This window comes from Cervus canadensis, chromosome 19 (assembly GCF_019320065.1).
Source record: "Cervus canadensis isolate Bull #8, Minnesota chromosome 19, ASM1932006v1, whole genome shotgun sequence".
Lineage (NCBI taxonomy): Eukaryota > Metazoa > Chordata > Mammalia > Artiodactyla > Cervidae > Cervus > Cervus canadensis.
Window position 1 is genome coordinate 46,104,373 of NC_057404.1, and position 24,120 is coordinate 46,128,492.

Consider the following 24,120-nt stretch of genomic DNA (forward strand, 5'->3'; position numbering starts at 1 on the left):
GTCAAAGTGCTAATGTTCAGGCTGAGTCATATGAGCGGCCTATTGACCTGGCACGGTTTAAGCACGCAACTGACAATGGACACAGGAAGTCCGACAACCAATCAGAGCGTAAATATGTGCGAGCATCTTTTTTTCAGGGATAGGTCATTGCCAAGTCCGACCCAGCGGAGGGGCACGACCCGGCTTGAGCAACCAACTCTCAGACTGCGCGGCCAGCCTGGTCCGCAGACCCCAGCAGCGCGGCTGCGAGCGTGTCCCCGTTTCCGCTCGGGCGTCGCTGATTGGACGGACAGGCGGTGGGCGCAGCCAATCCGGAGTGGCATCCGCGTCTCCTCCCCGCCCCTGGGCGTCCCGGGGAGTTGGCCCTGAGGCCGGGCACCAGTGTCGGGGAACAGGCTCGTGGGGTCTGCGGCAAGAGCCCGGGGCTGCGGACACCGGCGCTCAGGCCATGGCCTCCCCTGGGCTTCCCCAGCCCCCCACCGAGGACGCGCCCTGGCCTCTGCGCCTCCTGCACGCGCCCCCGGGGCTGCTGCGGCTGGACCCCACGGGCGGCGCGCTGCTGCTGCTCGTCCTCGCCGCGCTGCTGGGCTGGAGCTGGCTGTGGCGGTTCCCTGAGCGGGGCATCCCCCCGGGGCCCGCGCCCTGGCCCGTGGTGGGCAACTTCGGCTTCGTACTGCTGCCGCCTTTTCTCCGAAGGAAGAGCTGGCCGTATCGCCGGGCGAGAACCGGAGAAATGAATACCTCGGGCCAGGGGGTGCAGTGGCTCCTGACCGACCTGGGCCGTGTGTACGGCAACATCTTTAGCTTCTTCATCGGCCACTACCTGGTGGTGGTCCTCAACGACTTCCACAGCGTGCGGGAGGCGCTGGTGCAGCAGGCCGAGGTCTTCAGCGACCGCCCGCGGGTGCCGCTCACCTCCATCATGACCAAGGGGAAGGGTGAGCTGGGCCGCGCCTTGGGGGTCACGGGCCGTGTGAACGCGCGGATGGGGCTGCAGGTGCGCGGAGGCTGTGGGTTCTGGGCCCCTGCGGCCGCGCACCTGGTCCGCCTCACACCCAGAGGTGGAGGGAGGCGCGCCTCCCACTCCCGGTGCCTTTGAGATCCCTTCCGTCCAGCTGTGATAGGCTCCATCCGCCCCAGGAGTATTCACTCCTTCCCAGAACAAGGCCTCACTCTTCAGGCTGTGTTCCCGACGAGAACCTTTGGCCTGGTTAAAAAGAGAGAGGGATATTTACACCGTTGGCCGTCTACCGTTGGCCATCTGAGTGCAAGAATTTAATGTGGTTATTTTCCCATAAGATAGGAGCCAATTGACAAACCTAATACATAAGGTTCAGAGCCTCACTGATTCCTGCTTATGGAAGTCTAAGTTGGGCAGTTTTGAGGGTTGGTAAACACCTTATCTGCTGCTGTCGAATATCACAGTTGCCCTTTGTTTATCAGTGTTCCCTTTGTTGTATTGGCCGGCACGGGTCCCAGACTATTTTTCCATCTGTGCCAATCCTGTCCTTAACTCAGGTGTTAATTTCAATGTCTTTCCTGCAGGGAGGTTTGGTTTTGTATTTTTTTCACCTCTCTTCTGCTGCAGGTAAGTTAGGCTCCCTTGTTAGAACTTGTTTAATTGCAAAAGAACTTTTCCTTCGCTGCAGTTATCAGTCCTGAGGCCTCAGAATTTTGTAACCTTGGGCTCAAAGGTGTGTCCTCACCACTAGACTGACATCTAGGAGGACAGAGTACTTCCTTATCCTTCCAAGCACACAGTAGCGTAGTAGTGTAGTGTGTGTGTGTGCTCAGTCGTGTCTGTAGCCCACCAGGCTCCTCTGTCCGTGGAATTTTTCAGATAAGAACGCTGGAGTGGGTTGCCATTCCCTTCTCCAGGGAATCTCCTGACCCAGGGGTTGAACACCTTGTCTCTTGCATCTCCTGCATTGGCAGGCAGATACTTTAGCATTGTGCCACCTGAAAGTAGGAGTCAATAACTGTTAAGGAAGCTTCTTGGAATGTGGCATAAAGAGATTCAGGCTTCTTAGACCCTGATGAAGCCAGATTTTTGCATCAGGATTTTAAATGAATAGTAAAGATGACCTTAATATTTTAATGTTTAAAACATTAATTTTGATATTACTGAAAAATAAACTACACACATCATAGCCCATACCTCACCCTCCCCACGTCTTCACACAGCCTGCTGCTTCTACCTGGATTTCTCTTCTGATCTCATGGCCACCTGGAGAACTGCCTGCTTTTCTTCTCTCTCTCTCTCTTTTTTTTTTTTTTTAGTGTGGTGAAGTACAGATAGCATAAAATTTACCATCTTAATCATTTTTAAGCATACAGTTCAGCGGCATTAAGTCATTAACATTGTTTGTGAAACCATCACTGCTATCTCCAGAGCTGTCTTCATCTTTCAAAACTGGAACTTTATACCCATTAAACAAACACTAAACACCCGCTAAACATTAAAGTCTCTAACCTCTGGCAACCACCATTCTATTTTCCATCCTAGGTAATTTATTTAAGTGGAATCATGCAGTATTTATCCTTTTGTGACTGATATATTTCACCTCATCTAATGTTTTAAGGTTCACCCGTTTTGTGGCATGTGTGAGAATTTTCTTCCTTTTTAAGAGTGACACCTGTTCCATTTAATGTTTGCGCTGCACTTTGTTTATCCATTTCTCCTTGATGGAATATTGGGTACTTCTGTCTTTAGACTATTGTGAAAATTGCTGCTTTGAACATGGTATATCTACAAATAACTGCTCAAAGTCCTGCTATCAGTTCTTTTGGGTGTAAATCCAGAAGTGGAATTGCTTGATCATAGGTAACTCTATGTTTAATTTTTGAGTAACTGCCATACCATTTTTCGTAGCAGCTGCACCATTTTCCATTCCTACCGGCAATAACCAGTTTCTCCACATCCTCACCAATACTTGTGCTCTGTTTTCTCATACCTGCTTAAATGTCTCCTCTCTGAGAATATGTTCTATGGCATATTTCTCTACCCTCCCAGGCAGAGGTGAGTTACTCTTTTCTCTGTGATACCACTGTTTTCATTTAAACTCTCATCCCATTCCCTACCAGTCAGTCAATAAGTCTTGTCAGTTCCTACTGCAGCAGATACGTCCATGTGCTGTATCCATTCACTTTTCCCCATCTCCATCTTATCCAAGCTACAATCAGTTCTCATCTCTTACTGCAGAAACCTCTTAACTAGCCTGCTTGCTTCTGCTCCGATCATTCATATATAAAGCAATCAAAGGGATCTCTTAAAAAACATGAATCAGAACAAATCATGTCACTCTGCCACTGAAACCAATTGCTTCTGACCCCGTTCTTGACCTGTATGCCCTAAAGGATCTGGCGTCTGTTTGCCTTTTGGACTTCATCTTTTTCTACTCTCCCTTTGCTTGTTCATTTCAAGTACAGTGTCTGTTCTGGATACCCTAAGCTGATTCCTGGCAAGTTGGTGACTGCCTCAGGCTACTGGGTTTTGTTACTCTTGGACCTGGAGTAGCTTTTTACTTGGCTGACTCTTTCTCATCTCTTAGGTCAAATGTCACCTTTCACTCCTGTTTTAGACATTGACCAATGTCATAACTTAATCTCATTCATATTTCCCTAAACTCATTCATTAAACCTTTTGAAAGCATTTAGCCTATTACCAACCGCACCTACCTCCAGAATGTGACCTCTTTGAGGGTAAAGATTTAGGTCATCTTCTCAACCACTGTACCCCCACTAATTGGCACACAGTAGGTAGTCAAGAAATGAATGAATGCATGCACCCAAGCACCTATTGTTGTACTTACCACATTGTATTGTCACTGTTGATGCTTGCCTGTCTTTTCCTCCTGATTTTTTAAAGGTAAGAATTAGATTTTCTTCGTTGAGGTCCTTCTTGGTGGATGTATAGTTTGGTCAATAATCCATAATAAGGCAGTTTTTTTTTAATTGGAAGATAATTGCTTTATAATACTGTGCTGGTTTCTGCCATACATCACCGTGATTCAGTCACAGGTATACATATGTCCTCTCCCTCTTAAACCTCCCTCCCATCTCCCCCCTCATCCCACCCCTCTAGATTGTCACAGAGCACTGGGTTGAGCTCCATATGTCACCAGCAAATTCCCACTGGCTATCTGTTTTACATATGGTAATGAATATGTTTCCATGCTACTCTCTCAATTCATCCCACCCTCTCGCTCCCACACTGTGTCCCCAAGTCTGTTCTCTATGTCTGTGTCCCCATTGCTGCCCTGCAAATAGGTTCATCAGTACCATCTTTCTAGATTCCAAATAGACAATATTTGTCATTCTCTTTCTGACTTACTTCACTCTGTACAATAGGCTTTGTCTCTTGGAGGAATTAATACTTTAAGTGAAGCACCAAATTATCCCGGACTCTCAAGACGTTCCTAAATAAGGAGGGATCTAATAACAAGCTGTGATTTGACTAATACTTAAAAACTGCTTTATTATATATAATAAGGCAGTTATTGTTATATGTAATATAATAAGGCAGTTATTATACATAAATACATTGTAAGGCTGTTATTATTATACATAATAAGGTAGTTATATATAATAAGGTGGTTGTTATTACATATATAAGGCAGTTGTTATATATAACAAGGCAGTTTTTAAGTATCAGTTGGATCACAGCTTGTTATTAGATCCCTCCTTATTTAGGAAAGTCTTGGGTGCCCAGGATGATTTGCTTTAATCTAAAAGTGTTAATTCCCCCAAGACACAGTTAGGACTTCTCAGGTGATGCTGCTCTGGTGTTCTGGTGGACACATGTTGGGCAAATGTGCTGGAAGAAATTTCTGTTGCTAGTGAAGGTGATTGACAGGAGACGGTAAAGCAAGAACCATATGTAACAAGGGAAATGCTTATGGATTTTACTTGGAATAAACAGTAGGCCATCTGCATAGGGATATGTAGACAGTCAAGGAATCTTTTAATGGAATTGTTTCAAGGGCGAAGAATAAAATGGGAGAAGGTGAATTTTTCTCAAGATGCCCATCAAGGGACAAAGGAGCAGATGAGTTCTGGGTTGACTTCATAGATCTAGAAGTGGATGGCATGGTCAGCTTGCAGGAGATCGGCCACAGGAGTGAAAGGCTGAGAGACTCAGCTCAGCAAGACTTGAGGAGTGCCCAGGCAATCCTCTCTCCCTTTGGTGCTCAATCCCTTCAGTGTTTTTTCCAACGCAACATTATACAATGTGAAATTGTCCAGAAGGAGGATGTGTAGGCCATAAGAGAAGGTGATAGTAGGAACTGGAGACCAATAGTGTTATTAAATGTTTCTTACAAGATGTTTTTTAAAGAATTTTGCTACTAAAGTTGGTGAGACTAGCAGAGAAGGAATGTTTCATGAACAGTGATGTGCTGGAAATTGTTCACTTAACACATTGTCAACGAATTCTAGCATGTAGGGAAGTTATTTATTTGAGTTTTTCAAATGATTGTGCTTAGACAAGTTGATGTTCTTTTTAAGCATAAAAACTATAGTCAGCTAGATTGGCCGTAAAGATGTTCTACATTAGCTATGCCCATCAAACCTACTGATCCATCTGATTCTGTTCCTGAGCAGGAATAGTTAATAAAGCTACAAAGTCAGGTTAAGAGGTACAAACTACTAGGTAGGAAATAAATAAGCTACAAGGGTATATTGTACATCACAAGGAATATAGCCAATGTTTATAATAATGTTAAATAGAGTATAATTTAAAAATACCGAATCATCTTGTATACCTGAGACTAGTTTTGTATACCTGAAATTAATATAATATTGTAGGTCAACTCTATTTCAAATTTTAAAAAGTTTATTAAGTCAGAGCCAAGGCTACCCAAGAAGTACTTTACTTACCAGAATGGCATAGTTTGAAAACCTCAAGGCAAAACTAATAAATGTAAATTATTCCAAAGTGGTATCACCATGGAATACCTGACTGAAACATTTGAGTCCTTCTCCAGCATTTTTCAAGTTATAACTAGAGAATAGAGGGTTTTAGAAGGTCTTTTCCCTCTAGCGGTGAAAATGGGAGAAGGGGCATCTCAGGGTAGCTCCTGATTCTTGGAGGAGCTGGTTCACAGTAAGAAAGAAGAAAGTCAGGCAGGCAGAAAGAAGTGAAAGTGGGTGTGGAGAGAAGGAGTTCTGTGACATTTAGTCCTCTCTGAGGTGGTGATACCCACCTCTTTTTGCTTTTTGATTCCATCCACAGCCTACTTGGCCTTTTTGCCAAACTAACTTGAGGGTATGTTTTGTCATTTCCAAACCAGAGTCCTCAGTTGCTTTGGAGTAATTTTTATTTTTCAGTGTTTTTTATCCCCCTTGAGATGAAGTCTTTGTAGACAACCATTGTATACGTAATGGAAATGTCAAAAAAAAAAAAAAAGAATGGAGGCGTCAGCAATTGGAAGATGTGCCTGAACCTCTTCCACTCTCAGGCTCTAAGCCATTCTGGCTTCCCGACCAGGGTATTTCACAGGGTTTGAAACCCTGATGCCATTAATTCTGTCCATGCCTCTCATCCCTGGCATTCTCAGACACTGTCTCCTTGATCACCTCTTACGTCTTGCACTTCATAACTGTCAAAGTGTTAGTTGCTCAGTCATGTCTGACTTTTGCAACCCTGTGGACTGTAGCCCCCCAGGCTCCTCTATCCCTGGAATTCTCCAGGTAAGAATACTGGAGTGGGTTGCCATTTCCTACTCCAGGGGATCTTACTAACCCAGGGATCAAACCCGGGTCTCCTGCATTTGAGGCAGATTCTTTACCATCTGAGCTACAGGGGAAGTCCTCATACCTGTTAAGTTGTTGTCAATACCCAGTGCCCAAGTACCAGCCTCTCTTGAGAGGGTTCCCTCCTTTTCCCTGCCTTATCTAAACCTGAATTTTTCCCTAAAGATAATCCAGCCCCTCTTTAACTTTCCCCAAGTTCTTTATTTTTCTAAAATGTGCCTTCATATACATCCTTATTTACAAATGAAGTATCACTCAGATGTCCTGAGAAGTGCTGCTTTCACTCAGCTGACGGGGTGCTCTTTCCTCTGTCTACATTAAGACCTCAATAGCTTCCGACATACAACATTTAATACAATGTATCCCAACAGTGGAACATTCAGTATAGTCCAAAATATAGCGTCCAATCCTGTACAGTCCAACAATGCAACATTCAATACCATACATACAAATTATGCAACTTTAGTGCGACCCACCATACAACATTCAATATGCTATGCAACTTCAGTAGAGTCCCGTGTAAAACAGTATATTAGAGTTGTTGATTTATCCAGTTCCTCGAAAAACTGAAAGCATCTTGAGAACAGCGACTGTGTCTTTTAAATCCATATGCCCTTAATAGCTGGCACATAGGGGACTCTAAATAAATATTGGAAAAACTAACAGAGGGCATTTTGCTAGATAAAATGTTTCTAAAATCCAAATGTATGGATTTAAACATGAGTTTAAAGGTGAGAGTTTGAAAGATGATGAGTAGGTGACACAGACTGAGGACCTAACAAAAGAATACAATCCCTTGAGAAATAGGACAGACCGGAGATGTCATGTGTGACATCTTAAATTAGATGGTAGTTAAAATTAGGATAAAATCCTGAAGTTAGAGTCAGAGACTGTATGTTTCCAAGAAAAGAGAAGGGAGCCCAATAACACAGCCTCTGAATGCTGACAGCAGCAAAAGGTTAGGGCATGGTTAAAGACAGGAAGTGTGACTAAGCTGTGGTTCCCTAGAAGATAGTTTATAGGGCTTTAGTAAACAAAGAGAGTCTAGTTTCAGGAATAGTTAATGTATTTTTATTCCTTTTTTGTCTTGAAAATCACACACTACACCAGAGGGACTTTTCACAGAAGCACTTACTCCATCCATGATGAAATGTACCACAACATCTGAAGACAAAAAGCAGAGACAGGATTGGCAAATGACTTCAAAGAGTGGTGGGTGACCACCCTGAAGTTTCTACAGAGGGAGGTACTAGTGGAGTGTGATACAGTTCTTCCTAAGGAATCTCAGAAAGGCTCGGGAATCGGAAGTACCAGTGATCACAGGAGATAGGGATGAGCCAGAGAGCTGAAAACAGCAACTGCTTGAAGTGCATATAAACTATAGTTAGACCAGTTCCTTATCACCACCACCTTCCCTGCAGAAAATAGAAAATAGATGCTTTTGAAGAACTTTGGATTTTAGTGACCTCTTGGTCAGCCAGTGATTTGAAGTAGGGAGGGGAACGAGGGCAGAGAGGTATGACCTTGTACCATGCAAGATGAAAATCTGCCACAATGAGGAGCCTGTGCGCTGCAACTAGAGAGTCGCCCCCACTTGCTGCAACTAGAGACAGCCGGGGTGCAGAAACGAAGACCTAGCACACCCCAAAACTACAGAAATAAAGAGTAAGGAAGGCGTTACATGATGATAAGAGGAACCCTTTTTTTAACCAGGAAGATAAAATATTTCTAAATTTGAATGTAGCTGACAGTGTTGTCTGGCATGTATTAATATATGTACCTGATATATGTACAACATAGATACATAAATTTTTTGTGCATTTTAATTATATATTTTAATTCTTAAAATATTTTTATATACATATATATAGATACATAGATAGACACATAACAAAAACTTACATAATTGTAAGAAGAAATTGACAAGTACTGTTAGAGCAAAATATTTTAACGTTAAGTATTTGAATAGTTGAGAGATCAGGCAGATAAAAATTTGGTAAGGATAAAGAAGATTTGATTCTAACAGTTATCTAGCATTCTTTGTTGGAAAGGACCATACAGGGGCATGCTTAGTGTATTTATCACCTGTAGTGGGTCATTTCTTAGTGCTCTCGTCCTTCATATGAAAGAAAGATTTAATAAGGTCATGTAACAATATGCAAAAATCACTATCTTTTCAGTTTCTTCTTTAGTTTCAAAATGACAATTTTAAAATGCTGAATTTCAGTTGTATTGGATACATGTATATGTATGGCTGAGTCCCTTTGGCTGTTCACCAGAGATTATCACAACATTGTTAATTGGCTATACTCCAATATAAAATTAAAAGTTTTTTAAAAATTTCAAAAAAAAGAGGACCTTATTGCTTATATAAAAATTCTTCCCTACTTTATTTGGAGATTTATTAAAATTGATCACATACTAGTCTATAAAAAGCTAGCCTCATCGATGTAAAAAATCAGCATAAGCCAGTTAACCTAGGTGGCAAAAGAGAATTATAATAGAACAAAAAGTTTATACTTCAAATGCACTGCAGACAATGCTTGTGGACTGCAGCTAAAGCAGACCTCAAAGGCAACTGTAGAGTCTTGAAAAGTGAACGTGTTAGTCTCTCAATAGTGTCAGACTCTGCAACTCCGTGGACTGTAGCCCAAGGCTCCTCTGTCCATGGATTCTCCAGGCGAGAATACTGGAGTGGGTAGCCATTCCCCTCTCCAGGGGATCTTCCCAGCCCAGGGCTGTCTCCTGCATTGGCGTGCAGATTGTTTACACTGACCCACCAGGGAAGCCCTTGTGGAGCCTTCACTATCCTTTATCAGGATGAAGGTCTGAAAATTAGTGGGCTTCCCTGGTGGCTCAGTGATAAAGAAGCTGCATGCCAATACAGGAAACGTGGGTTTGATCACTGGGTCGGGAAGATCCCCTGGAGAAGGAAATGGCAATACACTCCAGTATTCTTGCCTGGGAAATCCCATGGACAGAGGAGCCTGGTGGGCTACAGTCCATGGGGTCCCAAAGAGTTGGACACGACTTAGTGACTAAACAACAGCAACAAAATACAGTAAAGCAGCCTAGAAAGGCTGGAAATGGAGCTGCCTGTATATGGCAAATGCATGACAGAGGCCGTGTTGTAGGTCAGTCGGGAAAAGGAGGAGCTGTTCCACAAATGGTGCTTGATTATCAAAATAGGGGGTAAAGTGGATTCCCTCTTCACAACAAGTAGGAATACCTAACATAAGTATAAACTCCAGGTAGGCTATAGAGACTTAAATGTGCAAAAGCAAAATGTTAGAATTTTACAAGAAAATAGTTGTATTTATGAACCTGTGGTAGGAAGAGATTTTTAAAATAAGATACACGGCACAAACCACTAAGAAAAGGTTGGTAAATGCAACTACCCTCATATTTAAAACTTGTTTATCAAGTAATAGCATGAAAACATGAAAAAAGCAATTCACGTGATAGAAGGCAATATCTGCTTTGCATGTAGAATATGTAAGAAAAAGAAAATTGCACAGTTTGTAAGTACAAGTCACAGAATAGGAAACTTGGGCAATAGCCATATGAGAAGCTGTTCCAACTCACTGTAACAATCAGGGACATGCAAATAAAAATCAGATGAGATGCATTTCAGCCCTCTGATTGGCAAAAATAAAATGTTGATAATTGCCAAGTGATGGCAACTATATGACAAGCGATCATTAATATACTTCTGGTAGGCACACTTTTGGGGTCTTCCCCGCTTTGGAGAGGAGTTTGGCCATATCTAGTCACATTGAAGGTGAATGTATTTTATGACACATCAGTGTACTCTTAGCAATGTTTTCAAAATTCTGATGGAGGGGGAAAGGTACAATTAATACATTTGTTAAAAGTCTTTAGAAATTTCTCTCTGATGTAGCCTTTCTCAGGAAACTACTAGAGAATGGGCTTCAACAAAATACAGGAGTGAAAGAAGAAAAAGACATAGATTCCAGGGAAATGGGTTCAGCACAGGAGGGTCCAAAAAAATTTCTGTGCTGCACTACAACACTTCAGTTGTGTTCAATTCTTTGCAACCCCAGGGACTGTAGCCCACCAGGCTCCTCTGTCCATGAGATTCTGCAGGCAAGAAAACTGGAATGGGTTGCCATGCCCTCTTTGAGGGGATCTTCCCGACCCAGGGATCAAACCCATGTCTCATTATGTCTCCTGCTTTGGCAGGCAGGTTCTTTACCACTAGCACCACCTGGGAAGCCCCTAAAAAAATTCTAGATGATGACAAATGGAAGTCATAAAACACCTAAACAAAAGGCCTTGAAAGAATATCATATTTGAGCAGATGTGTGGAAGATTCCAGGAAGGAAAATGAACCTGATAAATCATTCAAAACGTTTGACCATATGGCTGTTTTTTTTTTTTTTAATTGAGAATAATTTTACATAGACAGTCTTAACCACTGAGAGAGGTCTTTCATTCTCAGCTGTATTCACAGCATCCCAATGTCTGGTACATAGTAGGCATTCAGAAATATTTGTTAAGCATGTCCTTGAAGTTAGCAGGAATGAAGTAGATGAAAAATGGGAAGGAAGGAGGAGAGCTGGCTGAAACAATAAAGCACACCATGGAAAAGAGGAGGATGAAGTAAGTGACGGGAAGCAAGGAATGTTTGAGAACAATTTGATACAACATCTGAGAGCAATTCTGTTGGGTTTGATGGTGAAAGATGTAAAACATAAGTGAGAATCAGATAAGATGTAGTTGTGAATGTCCTAGAGTACAGATGTTTTTAAATTAGGGCTGTTTGCAACAATAGACATTTTAGATTACTTGCCAGTTCTTTGATCCAAGCTTTGATGAGGACTGTTCTAATTCAGTTGGGTCATTGATTTATTCAGCTAATACTTAACAAGCTCCTCCTCTGTATGTAGCACTATGCCAGAAGTTTGGCTTTTAATGATGAGCAAACTCAGATATTGTCCCTGCCCTCATGTGCACTCTTATGTGCTGCTTCTTCTGTTCAGAATGTTTAGAATATGGGTGTACCTAGCTTGAGATATTTTCTAAGTCTGGGTTCACTTTAAGAAAATAAGATTTTGAAATTTATGTAACTCTAGAAATCGAAACTTGTTTTCTCTTATTTCACCAGTTGTAATAATAAGCTTTTTAGCAAAGTTTTCTAATGAAATTAGATATGATTTTTGTTATTAGAAACATACACTATCTGGATAACTAAATTTTGCCAGTTGTTCTTCTTGACTGGTGGTCCTTATCTGTACGTATATGAGCTTTGCACAAGTGACTGGAGAAATACAAGTCCACTTCATGGTTGGCCCTCTTCAGTATTAATTGTCAAGCTTTGCTGTCTCTCACCTTCTTTCCTTGGTTTCCTTTTGCAGGGATTGTATTTGCACATTATGGTCCAGTCTGGAGACAACAGAGGAAGTTCTCTCATTCAACTCTTCGTCATTTTGGCTTGGGAAAGCTGAGCTTGGAGCCCAAGATCATTGAGGAGTTCAGATATGTGAAAGAGGAAATTCAGAAGCATGGAGAAGCCCCCTTCAATCCTTTCCCCATCGTCAACAATGCTGTCTCTAACATCATTTGCTCTTTGTGCTTTGGTCGGCGCTTTGATTACACCAACAGTGAATTTAAGAAAATGCTTAATTTTATGTCACGAGCATTAGAAATTTGTCTGAACACCCAGCTCCTCCTGGTCAACATATGCTCCTGGCTTTATTACCTTCCTTTTGGACCATTTAAGGAATTAAGACAGATTGAAAAGGATTTAACCATTTTCCTTAAAAAAATCATCAAAGACCATCGAGAGTCTTTGGATGTAGAGAACCCTCAGGACTTCATAGACATGTATCTTCTCCATGTGGAGGAGGAGAAGAAAAATAATAGCAATAGTGGTTTTGATGAAGATTACTTATTTTATATCATTGGCGATCTCTTCATTGCTGGCACTGATACCACAACTAACTCTTTGCTTTGGTGCCTCCTGTATATGTCACTGCACCCCAACATTCAAGGTAATAAACAGATGTTTCCTTTATTCATGGCAAAACCAGGATATTTAAATCAGGATCAACAACCTTGGTGATCCTGTGGCTCCTATCAATAAGCAACGTCTTCAGGCTGGAAAACAAAATGGAAATGCTTGCATCTCATAGGGAATTGGTAAGGTGTTAACAATGAAACTCCAAGATTCTAGACAGTGGCTCTATGGTCACAGCTTGCACGCATCTGCTTTAAATCTGATTCTGTGTGAAATCTAGGATGAAGAAAGAACTTTAGAGAAGATTCTTTTAGAGTTGAAGAGTATCATAATCATCTGAACCCATCCATCTTTTTTGAAAATGAGACCAGAGGCCCAGAGTTCTGTGATTTTCACATGGTCACAGAGCTAGTTCCACCACATCAATACTAGTAGGTAGTGAATATCAGTGGAAGTTCACAGTGGAAGGACGGGGAAGAAGTGTATTCATTTTCCATTGCTCCTACAACAAATAACCACACACTTAGTGACTTAACACAAATTTGTTATATTAGAGTTCTGTACATTAGAAGTCTGACACTGTCTCAGTGAGCTAAAATCAAAACATTGGCAGGGCTGCGTGCCTTGCTGGACACTCTGGAGGAGAATCCATCTCCTTGCCATTTCTAGCTTCCTTGGCTGGGCCCCCTTGCTCCCATCTTTGAAGCCAGCAATCTTGTATCCCTCTGGCCATTTTTTGTAGTCACATCTCCCTCTGACTCTAAACTCAACTGGGAAAAGTTCTCCAGTTTTAAAACCCATGTAATTAGACTGGGCACGCCAAGAAAATCCACCATCATCTCCCCAGCTCAAGGTCCTTCATTTAATCAAGGTCCCTTTACCATATAAGATAGCATATTCACAGGTTCTAAGGGATTATGGACATCTTGGGGGACCGTTTTCTGCCTACTATAGATGGGATTTTGCCTACCTACATTCATTAACTATTGATGAGTAGCAAATTATCCCAAAATTTAGCATCTTAAAAGAACCACCATTATGTCACATAGTTTCTGAGGATCAGGAGTTTGGAGCAGCTGAGCCTGGGTGTTCTGCATAGAATTTCTTACAAAATTATCATCAAGTTGTTGGCTGGGGTGACAAATACCTGTAGACTTGACTAGGACTGAAGGATCCTCTATCAAGATTGTTCATCCACATGACAGCTGGTGGGCCTTACCCTTCAGACCTTGACTTGGCTGCCAGCTTCTCCCAGAGTGAATGACCCGAGAGTGAGTGGTCCAGACAAAAGCCATAGTGGTCAACTCTAACCCCAGCTCAGAATGGTCATACCATTACTTCTCCCTATTCTGTTGGTCACAGAGACCAGTTTGGTATCAAGTGGGAGGGGACGGCACAAAGATGTGACCACTAAGAGGTGGGGTCACTGGGGGTCATGTTGAGCTGTCACACGTTGTCACAGGTTTAGCTTAGAGAACTGGCTTAGAGAGCCAATTCAAAGTTGATATGAGAGAGTGATTCAGGCGGGTCCTGAATCCAATGCACCTTCCCCTGGGCCCCTCTATCTGCTCTGCCGTGCTCCGTTAAGAGACCCAGGCTGGTACGGTGTCCCTGGGACCAGCTGCCTCTACTGGGATATCTGACCGGTGCTTCGCTTCACGGAGGCTAGGTCAGGTTCTCCTGCCCACTTCCCAGCTGTGTGGGTGTGGTGATGGGAAGTGTGCATGGGAGGGCAGTCTCTCTTGGCTTATCCTTTGGATTCTGCTTTCCTCTTGTTTTTGTACAGAAAAGGTTCATGAAGAAATTGCAAGGGTCATTGGTGCTGAGCGCGCCCCCTCCCTCACTGACAAGGCGCGGATGCCCTACACAGAAGCCACCATCATGGAGGTGCAGAGGCTGAGCACCGTAGTGCCGCTCTCCATCCCTCACATGACCTCAGAGAAAACAGGCGAGTCCAGGGCCCTTGAGGGGAACCCAGCCCCCTCTCCCAGAGGACCTGAGGTGCGGGTGCGGCGCGGGTTTGGCACTGTCATGGGTGATCAGATGTCCAGGGGATGCTTCAGCCCCACTGTCCCTGTTTGCTGTCCTGGCCGGCGTTCCAGCACTGCCTCCTGGTAAACAGCTCTCCAGCCTTCAAAGCATGCTCAGGTACACTGGTCAGGCAAATTGTGCTGCCACTTAAGGTGGCCGTATTGGCAGATACAATAATTAACAAAGGTCCCTCTCGGTCCTGCTGTTCTTGGCGGTCCAAAGAGCTAGCCTAAATTTGGAATTAAGGAGTTCTGCTGGGAGTTACCCTGCATCGTTTTTTAACAGTTCTGCAACTGAAGCACAAATGGTGAAGGATTAGAAGAGCCCATCTGATTCTGAGGGCACACGTTTCAGCCTCTCACCTGTAGTCACATACACGCACTCAGACTCTGTAAAGGTCCTTCATAGCCAGGGGTTGTCCTCTGGAGACAGCCTGTGATGAAATGGGCTTACATCTACCTAGAAGACAATTGCAGGAGGCAATCACTTATAAATGACATTGGATCACTCAACAGTTTCCTTGGTGGAAATTAGATACGAAGTGTGTGTGGCATCTTTGGGGCATTGCTTAAAGCACATATGATCTTGTCAGCCGGTAAGAGCCAGTGCTGATGTCCTACATATCCCTTTAGTTTTCCTTCATTGCATTGTTGTGTGGACATAAAAGACTCTGTGAGCTGTAAAATTACATATAAGAATTGTTGTTGTCTGAAGTGAAGCGAAAGTCGCTCAGTCATGTCTGACTCTTTGCGACCCCATGGACTGTAGCCTGCCAGGCTCCTCCTGTCCATGGAATTCTCCAGACAAGAATGGAGTTGGTAACTATTCCCTTCTCCAGGGGATATTCCCGACCCAGGGATCAAACACAGGTCTCCTGCATTGCAGGTGGATTCTTTACCATCTGAGTTTAGTTGCTAAGTTATGTCCGACTCTTGGTGACCCCATGGAGTGTGGCTGCCAGGCTCCTCTGTCCATGGGATTCTCCAGTCAAGAATACAGGACTGGGTTGCCATGCCCTCCTCCAGGGGATCTTCCCAACCCAGGGATCAAACCTTTGTCTCCTGCATTGGCAGGTGGGTTCTTTACCACTGAGCCACCAGGGAGGAATTTATAATTTATTTGAAATGCCACATGATTTCTATTTTAATGTTTCTCTGAATTATAATTTTTAATGGTTTGATTGAATTAATTCAACATGCATCAGAGCAGCTCCTGTGCTGTCTTAGGCTGGGTCCAGGGACCATGTGGAGATAATGACAGTTAATAAGGTCTTTTCCCCTGCCCTCAAAGTACCTGAAAGTTTACTCTCAGAAGTTTGCTGCTGTTGCTGCTGCTAAGTCACTTCAGTCGTGTCCGACTCTGTGTGACCCCATAGACGCCAGTCCACCAGGCTCCCACGTCCCTGGGATTCTCCAGGCAAGAACACTGGAGTGGGTTGCCATTTCCCTCTCCAATGCATGAAAGTGAAAAGTGAAAGTGAAGTCGCTCAGTCATGTCCGACTCTTAGCGACCCCATCGACTGCAGTCTACCAGGCTCCTCCTTCCATGGGATTTTCCAGGCAAGAGGACTGGAGTGGGTTGCCATTGCCGTCTCCGTTCAGAAGGTTAAGAACCTAGATATGTAACTAGCTCTTTTTTTCAAACAGTGATGTTTACCGGGAGCTATTAGTAAAAGCATGTTGAATGATTCTGTGGTTTTGTTCTGTTTTAGTGCTCCAAGGGTATACCATTCCTAAAGGCACGATAATATTACCCAACCTATGGTCAGTACATAGAGACCCAGCCATCTGGGAGAAACCAAATGATTTCTACCCTGATCGATTTCTGGATGATCAAGGACAACTTCTTAAAAAGGAAACGTTTATTCCTTTTGGCATAGGTCAGTTAAACTTTTATTTTCTTAATGGTATAATTAAGAAAGAAGTAGAACCAGAAGAATCTTTCATTATTTCATGATATTGTTTTAAAAATGTGTCTTTCTTGACAAGCCAATATACGAGAGAAATAATTTAGATAATGCATCTCCACTATGTTCAGTTCGTATTTTAAAAAATGAAAGCAGTTGATTTTAAATTGTTAAATGTGACTAGACATCTTCCTTTTTGAGTTGTCCAGGTGATTGTTTAAGTCCCAGAGACCTATTAGAGCTAAGGGCAGCTTTCGACCTGCCTGAATGGTGGGTGAGAGGGTGGGATCTCTGATCTCAGCAGTTTACTCTTTTAGGTTCCTAGATGAGGGCAAGGAGGCTTCTTTCTATAGAAAAGGAATGCTCCAGAGATTCTCATGTGATGTCTCTTCTCTTTAATCTTCCAGGTAAGAGCAGGGAAAGAGATAAGTAGGTATGGAGGAGACGAGCTAGCCTGCCTTGTTCGCTCCGTCTCCAGTTTCCATCCAGGATGAGCATAGATTTTTGTGAGTAGGAGTTAGCTAAAATGTGAACTTGGTAAAAATTCTGATCCACATAGACTCTGGGAAGCCCTGGGTTATGTGTGGCAATTTTATTTCAAACCTCTCTGTGTCTGCCTTTAAAACACTCAATTTAGAGTTTTCGTATAAATGTATCCCTTTTGAGGTAGGAAAAGGGGTGGTCTTGTAATCCCTTTTTTCTGGTCTCATTTTTAGGGAAGCGGGTGTGTATGGGAGAGCAGCTGGCAAAGATGGAGCTGTTCCTGATGTTCGTCAGCCTAATGCAGAGTTTCACGTTTGTTTTGCCTAAGGACTCAAAGCCAATCCTGACTGGGAAATATGGTCTAACTTTAGCCCCACATCCATTTAATATAATCATTTCAAAGAGATAACCTCTCCATGAAGAGATGGTGCAGAGAATGTAAATACACATCCTTCTAAACAGATTCTTCTGTAATTGACAGTGGATCTGGCAACTCTGAAGATCTAGGTTGGGCTCAGACTAGAGAGAGATTGGAAAGAGGGGCTTGTGGGACTTTTCCTTTTGGGGGGCGCATTCCTCTGCAGGAAACTTCAGCCATTTCAATAATGCATGTGACTTGGGGGATGGCGACCAAAGTAGTGGATGGGGAAGCAGAGGATACGGATTTTTATGCCCAGCGGGCTCCACCAGTGGGCATTTCATCTCATCTCTCAGTGCCTCAGTCTTTCCACACGGAAGGTGGAGGTAACGAAACCTGCCTTATATCTTGGCATGCATGTGTGCATGCTAAGTCACTCCAGTTGTCTCCGACTCTGTGATCCTATGGACTGTAGCCCACCAGGCCCCTGTGTCCATGAGATTCTCCAGACAAGAATACTGGAATGGGTTGCCATTCCCGTCTCCAGGGGATCTTCCAGACCCATGGATTGAACCTGGGTCTCCTTCAGCTCCTGCATTGCAGGCAGATTCTTTACCACTGAGCTACTGCAGACACTCATCTCGGCTTGAATGATGGTCAAATGCCCCATATCTTTTCTGACATCGCTAAGATGTCTGGAGAACAAATTCGGGAGAAGGAAGACCTACCTGTTTAAGACCCATGGCAACATGAAAGTGGTGTTCAGACTTTTAATACTTCATCAGAGAAGGATGTGGGCTTGAGTGACAATGAATTAGAACTTATCTTGGAACAGAGCTTATGTCAGTTTTAGGGGACTTGTTATCGTTACCCTTTTATGATTTTAGTTTTTACTTTTTGTAGACATAGGATGAAGAGAACCCTTGTTCAGTATGTTGAGGAATGGATATGGTCTGAATGTATATGTCTGCCTTCTATTTCAACTACATGAAGAGTGAGCCTAGATGAAAAAGTGGCTTCATGGCAGGATTCCTTTCTGCTGTGTTTACCCACAAGGATGTAGCTCTAGCTTTTGACTTGAGCCCTGAATAGTGAGCTCAGGAATTTTGATACTGGGATTTATAAGGGAAGGATTCAAGCTGTACTGAATGTTCCTTTCCTGTTCTTCCTTCCTGCCACTAGACCTAACATATCTCATCCTTGAAGACTCGCAAAGACAGGAAGGCATTCTTTTGCTTATTAAGATAACTAAATTGTTTCTTAATAAATAAGCTCTTTCTGAAAGAGCAGTTCTCGAAAAAGGTAATGACCTCTTTCAGGAGGTGTTTGGAAATATGGGGTTGTGTTTTCAGTTATCACAATCATGGGGGTGCTACTGGCCTTTTTTGCTGCCACGAAGCCAGGATGATAAATGTCTGAGCAGTCCTTGACAATGAAGAGCAGACCTGTCCACGGAGAACATGCTCCAAAAGTGGACAGGACTTTCCTTTATTCTCCCATTATACTCTGTATATAGAAGGAATCGTGATACAATATGAGCAGCTGTACTTTCTGAACCTTCCTCATTCTGGCACCATACTTTATGCTTCAGTTGAATACTTATGTAATTCTTACAGACTGTCCAGTAACAGGATGATATTTTGTAGCTGATGAAGGTCAAGCTTAGAAAAGTTAAGGACTTCCTGCTGTTATTAATAAGAAGTACCACTGTTTGTTTCAAACCTACCAGTCTATAACAGGAGAGTTCTTCCTGTACCACTTCTTAGTACCGCCTTGACTAGATCCATTGCAGCCTATCTCTCTGCATTTTCAACATGGATAAATGAAATACATGCCAATCTTTAGGTGCCTTGAGCATCTTTTGTTAATTAAAAAAGAAAAACTAATGAATGAAATGCCTAGCCACTTAGTGTGAATGGAGAGTTTGTTGTGCGGATCTTGGATGGATTGTGTGGATTGCCCTGCGTTGTGAGCAGGGCAGTTTGTTCCTCATTTGGAATTGCATATGCTTTGGAATTGTACTATTAACTTTGCAATAGCAAATGTATTACTCCTCGATTTATAAATACATTTTCAGTATTCCCTAAACAGTTTGCAGCTAATTTGAGAAAAAACTATTCTGTGAGAAATCAGATGTTTATTAAACTTTAAAACATAATGCCTTAAACTGTAGCACTTGAAAAACATCTGTTTATGGCAAATCACTGCAAAGACTGTTAGTGCTTTCCAATGTGTTGATGTTCTACGATTTTGTACTTTATGATTTACTTGAAGTGTAAAAAGAATAGTACTTTGTTTTATAAGTCTGCCTGATACCTACTTTTAGCCCTCATCATGAACATAATTTTTGATGTTTTTATTAAACTTTTAACTGAAACTGTGTCACTTCTGGGTTTTTGGGGGTTTATTTCAGTTGCTAAGCAAAATTCTCTTTTACCAGATGTCAAGTTAGGAAGTGCAAGAGGGACAGACCTCCAGAAAGAAAGAGATGGCCACATATAAGCATGATCTCTAGGCAGAAGGATACTTCTTTTAAAATATGCTCTCTTTTACACCGTTACTCTCAGGGCTGTCTTAAAGCCCATGTTTCTTACTTCCCACATCAAAATCCAGCATGATTTGAAGGATGGACGAATCTGTACAAGCCCCTGGTGGCAAAGTATCAAGTGCTTGTCTCGATTACACTTCTTAGCTCAGGAAGACGAGTTTTTAAAATATCCCACCCTATGGATTTTTCCTCTAGATGAGCCCACTGCCAACCTTTTTCCATGGCCAAGTCTTCCTCCTATAGGTTACAGCTCAGAGGTCACCTCCTCAGGCTCAGCTTCCACTAAAGTCCAATCTAAAGTGGCCTTTCCCGAGAACTCTGCTATAGACTGAATGTTTGTGTCCCTCGCCAAGAATTCATTAGTTGAAATCTGATCCCCAGTGTGATGATATTTGGAGGTAGAATCTTTGGCAGGTGATTATGTCATGAGAGTGGAGCCCTCATGAATGATTAGGGTCCTTATAAGAGCCTGAGAACTGCCTGACCCCTTCTGTTAAATCAGAACAGAGTGCAAAGACAGCCATCCATGAACCAGGAAGCAGGCGCTCACCCGACACTGAATCTGCAGATGCCTTGAGTTTGGACTTCTAGCCTCCAGGAAGGGCTTCCCTGGTGGCTCAGTGGTAAGGAATCTGCCTATCAATGTAGGAGACGCAGGTTTGATCCCTGGGTCAGAAAGATCCCCTAGAGAAGGAAATGGCAACCTACTTCAGCATTCTTGCCTGGGAAATCCCATGGATAGAGGACCCTGGTGGGCCACAGTCCACCGTGTCACAAGAGAGTCAGACACGACTTAGCGACTAAACTACAGCCTCCAGAACCATGAGAAATAAATTTATCTGTAAGAATCTCAAGTCTATGGTGTTTTGTTATAATACCATAAATATATAAAATACTCCCTGATTTATCACTCAGTTTATTTCCTCCAGAGACGACCTCATTATTTACAATTACCCTGTTTATTAAAATCCTCAGTTTCCATCATCTCTTCCACCTCTGGCCAGAGGACCATTGATGCAAAAGTTTTCAGTTTTGATGAAGTCCAGTCTATTTTTTTCTTTTGTTGCCTGTGTCTTCAGTGTCATATCCAAGAAATCATTGCCAAATCTAATGTCATGAGGCTTTTCCCCTGTTTTCTTCTAAGAGTTTTATAATTTTAGCTTTTATGTGTAGGTCTTTGATCCATTTTGAATTGATTTTTGTATATGGTGTAAGGTAAGGGTCTAACTTTAGTGCATGTGGATAACAATTTTCCCAACACTATTTATTGAAAAGGCTGTCTTCTCCAATTAATGATCTTGATACTTTTGTCCAAAATTGTTTGACCATATACACAAGGATTTATTTATTGGTGGATACTTTTTTTTCTTTCTTTCTTTCATTGTCTTTTTATTTTGGCTGCACAGCGAAGCATGCGGGATCCTAATTTCCTGACCAGCGATGGAACCTGCATCCACTGCATTGGAAGTGTGGGGTCTTAGCCACTGGACCACTAGGGAAGTCACTGGATAGTACTTTGAAAGTAATGAATCACTAAACAGTTTTGCACTAACACCAGAATGTTCAGATGAATCAGTGAAACAAAATAGCACATCCTCTACATATAAAAGTGGCATCACGCTGTTCAGTCAGTCGTGTCCAACTCTTTGCGACTTCATGGACTGCAGCACACCAGGCTCACCTGTCCTTCACTGTCTCCTGAAGTTTGCTCAAATTCATGCCCATTGTGTCAATGATGCCATCCAACCATCTCATCCTCTGTTGCCCCCTTCTCTTCCTGCCCTCAATCTTTCCTAGTATCAGGGTCTTTTCCAATGAGCCGGCTCTTTGCATCAGGTGGCCAAAGTATTGGAGCTTCAGCGTCAGTCCTTTCAATGAATATCAGGGTTGATTTCCTTTGGGATTCACTGGTTTGATCTCTTTGCTATCCAAGGGACTCTTCAAGAGTCTCCTCTGGCATCACATTATGAAAGAACAAAATATTTTAAAAAAACACACACAAAAAACAGTGCTAGGGTAATTGGCTGTTGCTGTGTGCGCGCTCAGTCGTGTCCACTCTTTGTGACCCCGTGGACTGTAGCTCGCCAGGCTCCTCTGACCATGGAATTTTCCAGGCGAGAATACTGGACTGGGTTGCTGTTTCCTTCTCCAGGGAATCAAACACGCATCTCTTGCATTTCCTGCATTGTCAGGTGGATTCATTACCACTGGTGCAACCTGGGAAAGGCAATTGGTTAATTACTTAGAAAATTAAACAACTCTTCCCTCTTTTCCAAACACCCAAATTAATCCCAAGAGGTCTAATAAGTAAACATAATACATTTGTATGCATTTCTGAAATATGTTATATGGGAATGGGAAGCGACTTTTCCAAGCATAAAAAAGTTATGGACATTTTGAAACACAGAATTTAAGGTCAAATCTTGTTTCATCTACATTATCCCACTTCCCACCCGCCTCATTCTGTACTGATTTATTAAGAAGCAAATCTCAGATACATCACACGAGCATATTCATAATGTAAAATATGTCTTGCAAGGATGGCTCATCTCGAGTTGTTGTATTTCAGAGAAATATTGACAAGGGGTATAGGTGCTGCAGTGGTAAAGAATCCACTTGCCAATGCAGGAGACACAGGTCCAATCCCTGGGTCAGGAAGATCCCCTGGAGAAGGAAATAGCAACTTACTCCAGTATTCTTGCCTGGAAAATTCCACAGATAGAGGAGCCTAGCAGGCTACAGCCCACCGGGTTGCAAAGAGTCAGACATGATTGAGCACAGCACAGCACAAATATACTGACAAAATAGCCCTAGAAAATATTTTAGAATGTCAAACAGACCAGAAGAATATGGTTATTTTTCTCAAATATGTTTAAATTACTAATGCAACAATGAAAAGAATACTACTAAATGACCTATATTGTATAGTTCCTTCTTATTCAGATTTACTATTCAGTTTTGTTTCTTTAGGTTGTGCCTCATTTAAAAGAAAATTTTCCACAATTATACCAGTTTGGCATTTCTAATACATGACACTAATGATGGACGTTCCGCCACTGAAAACTCTTCTCTGTTATACCCCACTTGGCAGCGTTTGTTCTCACTGTGCTTTTTTTCCCAGTCTGAGTTTGTTGAGCGATCCTCTTCCTACTTGAAATGCAAAGACTTGTAGTGAGTTGTTGATTATTATAGTTTCTGAAAGATACCTTCCAAGGATATTTGGCCCTTTCTATGGTTTCCTTGTATACAAACTCATGCTCATGGGAAAGCTGGTGCTTCAACATAAAAACAAATTAAAACTTCAATAAAGCTGTTATTGTAAAGAGGAAGAGAAAGAGACAGGAACAGTCTAGAGGCATGCCATATGTGACTCTAGACTGGACTAAGTACTAGAAGAAAAAGAACTATAGAGGACATTACTGGATCAATTAGCTAAACTGGATTACAGGTGCCCAAATGGATAGAAATGTTGTATCAATATTAAATTTACTAAAGTTGATAACTATCGTTATGTAAGAGAATCACCCTATCCCTAGGAAACATGCACTGAAATATTATAAAGGACCATGATGTATGTAACTTACCTTTAAATGGTTCAGAAATTATTCATCATATGTATATAAAATACCTATTATAGGTAAATAAATATAGACAGTTGATAAGATAAAGCAATTTGATAAAACATTAGCAATAGGTAAATATGGGTAAGAGGTATATGGGTTTCTATCCACTATTCTTGCAACTTTTCTATAAGTTCAATTATTTCTAAACAAAAAAACTGAAAAGAACATGATTGTGATTATGATTCTCATAAAAACATCCACTCTGATCTGGCTCCTGCCTACCTTCCTTCACCCGAAAGTTCCCTGGGCTTTTGTTATTCATTCTGCATTAACTGTATTTCTAGACCACTCTCTATGCTTCGTTCCTGTACAGGCTACATATACATTTTTCTGTCTGAAATGTGCTTATAACGTCTTCTCTGCTTGAAAACCTTCTAATTATCCTCACCACTCTGCTGTAACACATCCATCATGATGAAGTAGGTTAAGACACCGGTT

General features: G+C 42.3%; 1 protein-coding gene across 1 annotated transcript; it reads left to right on the top strand.

Moving 5' to 3' along the window:
• The first annotated feature begins 328 nt into the window (after positions 1 to 328).
• On the top strand, positions 329 to 19,896 carry LOC122422254 (cytochrome P450 2U1). Its single transcript, XM_043438611.1, has 5 exons — positions 329 to 938; positions 12,132 to 12,767; positions 14,520 to 14,681; positions 16,476 to 16,643; positions 17,387 to 19,896. Exons 1-5 carry the CDS (start codon positions 449 to 451, stop codon positions 17,560 to 17,562), a joined length of 1,632 nt encoding a protein of 543 aa, XP_043294546.1. The 5' UTR covers positions 329 to 448; the 3' UTR covers positions 17,563 to 19,896.
• Positions 19,897 to 24,120: the final 4,224 nt, after the last annotated feature.

What these genes read in the sequence shown, in the direction of transcription:
- LOC122422254 (XM_043438611.1), top strand. Translation starts at nt 449, where the DNA reads ATGGCCTCCCCTGGGCTTCCCCAGCCCCCCACCGAGGACGCGCCCTGG. An exon ending in CATCATGACCAAGGGGAAGG is followed by an intron (nt 939 to 12,131) that starts GTGAGCTGGGCC and finishes TTCCTTTTGCAG; the next exon opens with GGATTGTATTTGCACATTAT. An exon ending in ACTGCACCCCAACATTCAAG is followed by an intron (nt 12,768 to 14,519) that starts GTAATAAACAGA and finishes GTTTTTGTACAG; the next exon opens with AAAAGGTTCATGAAGAAATT.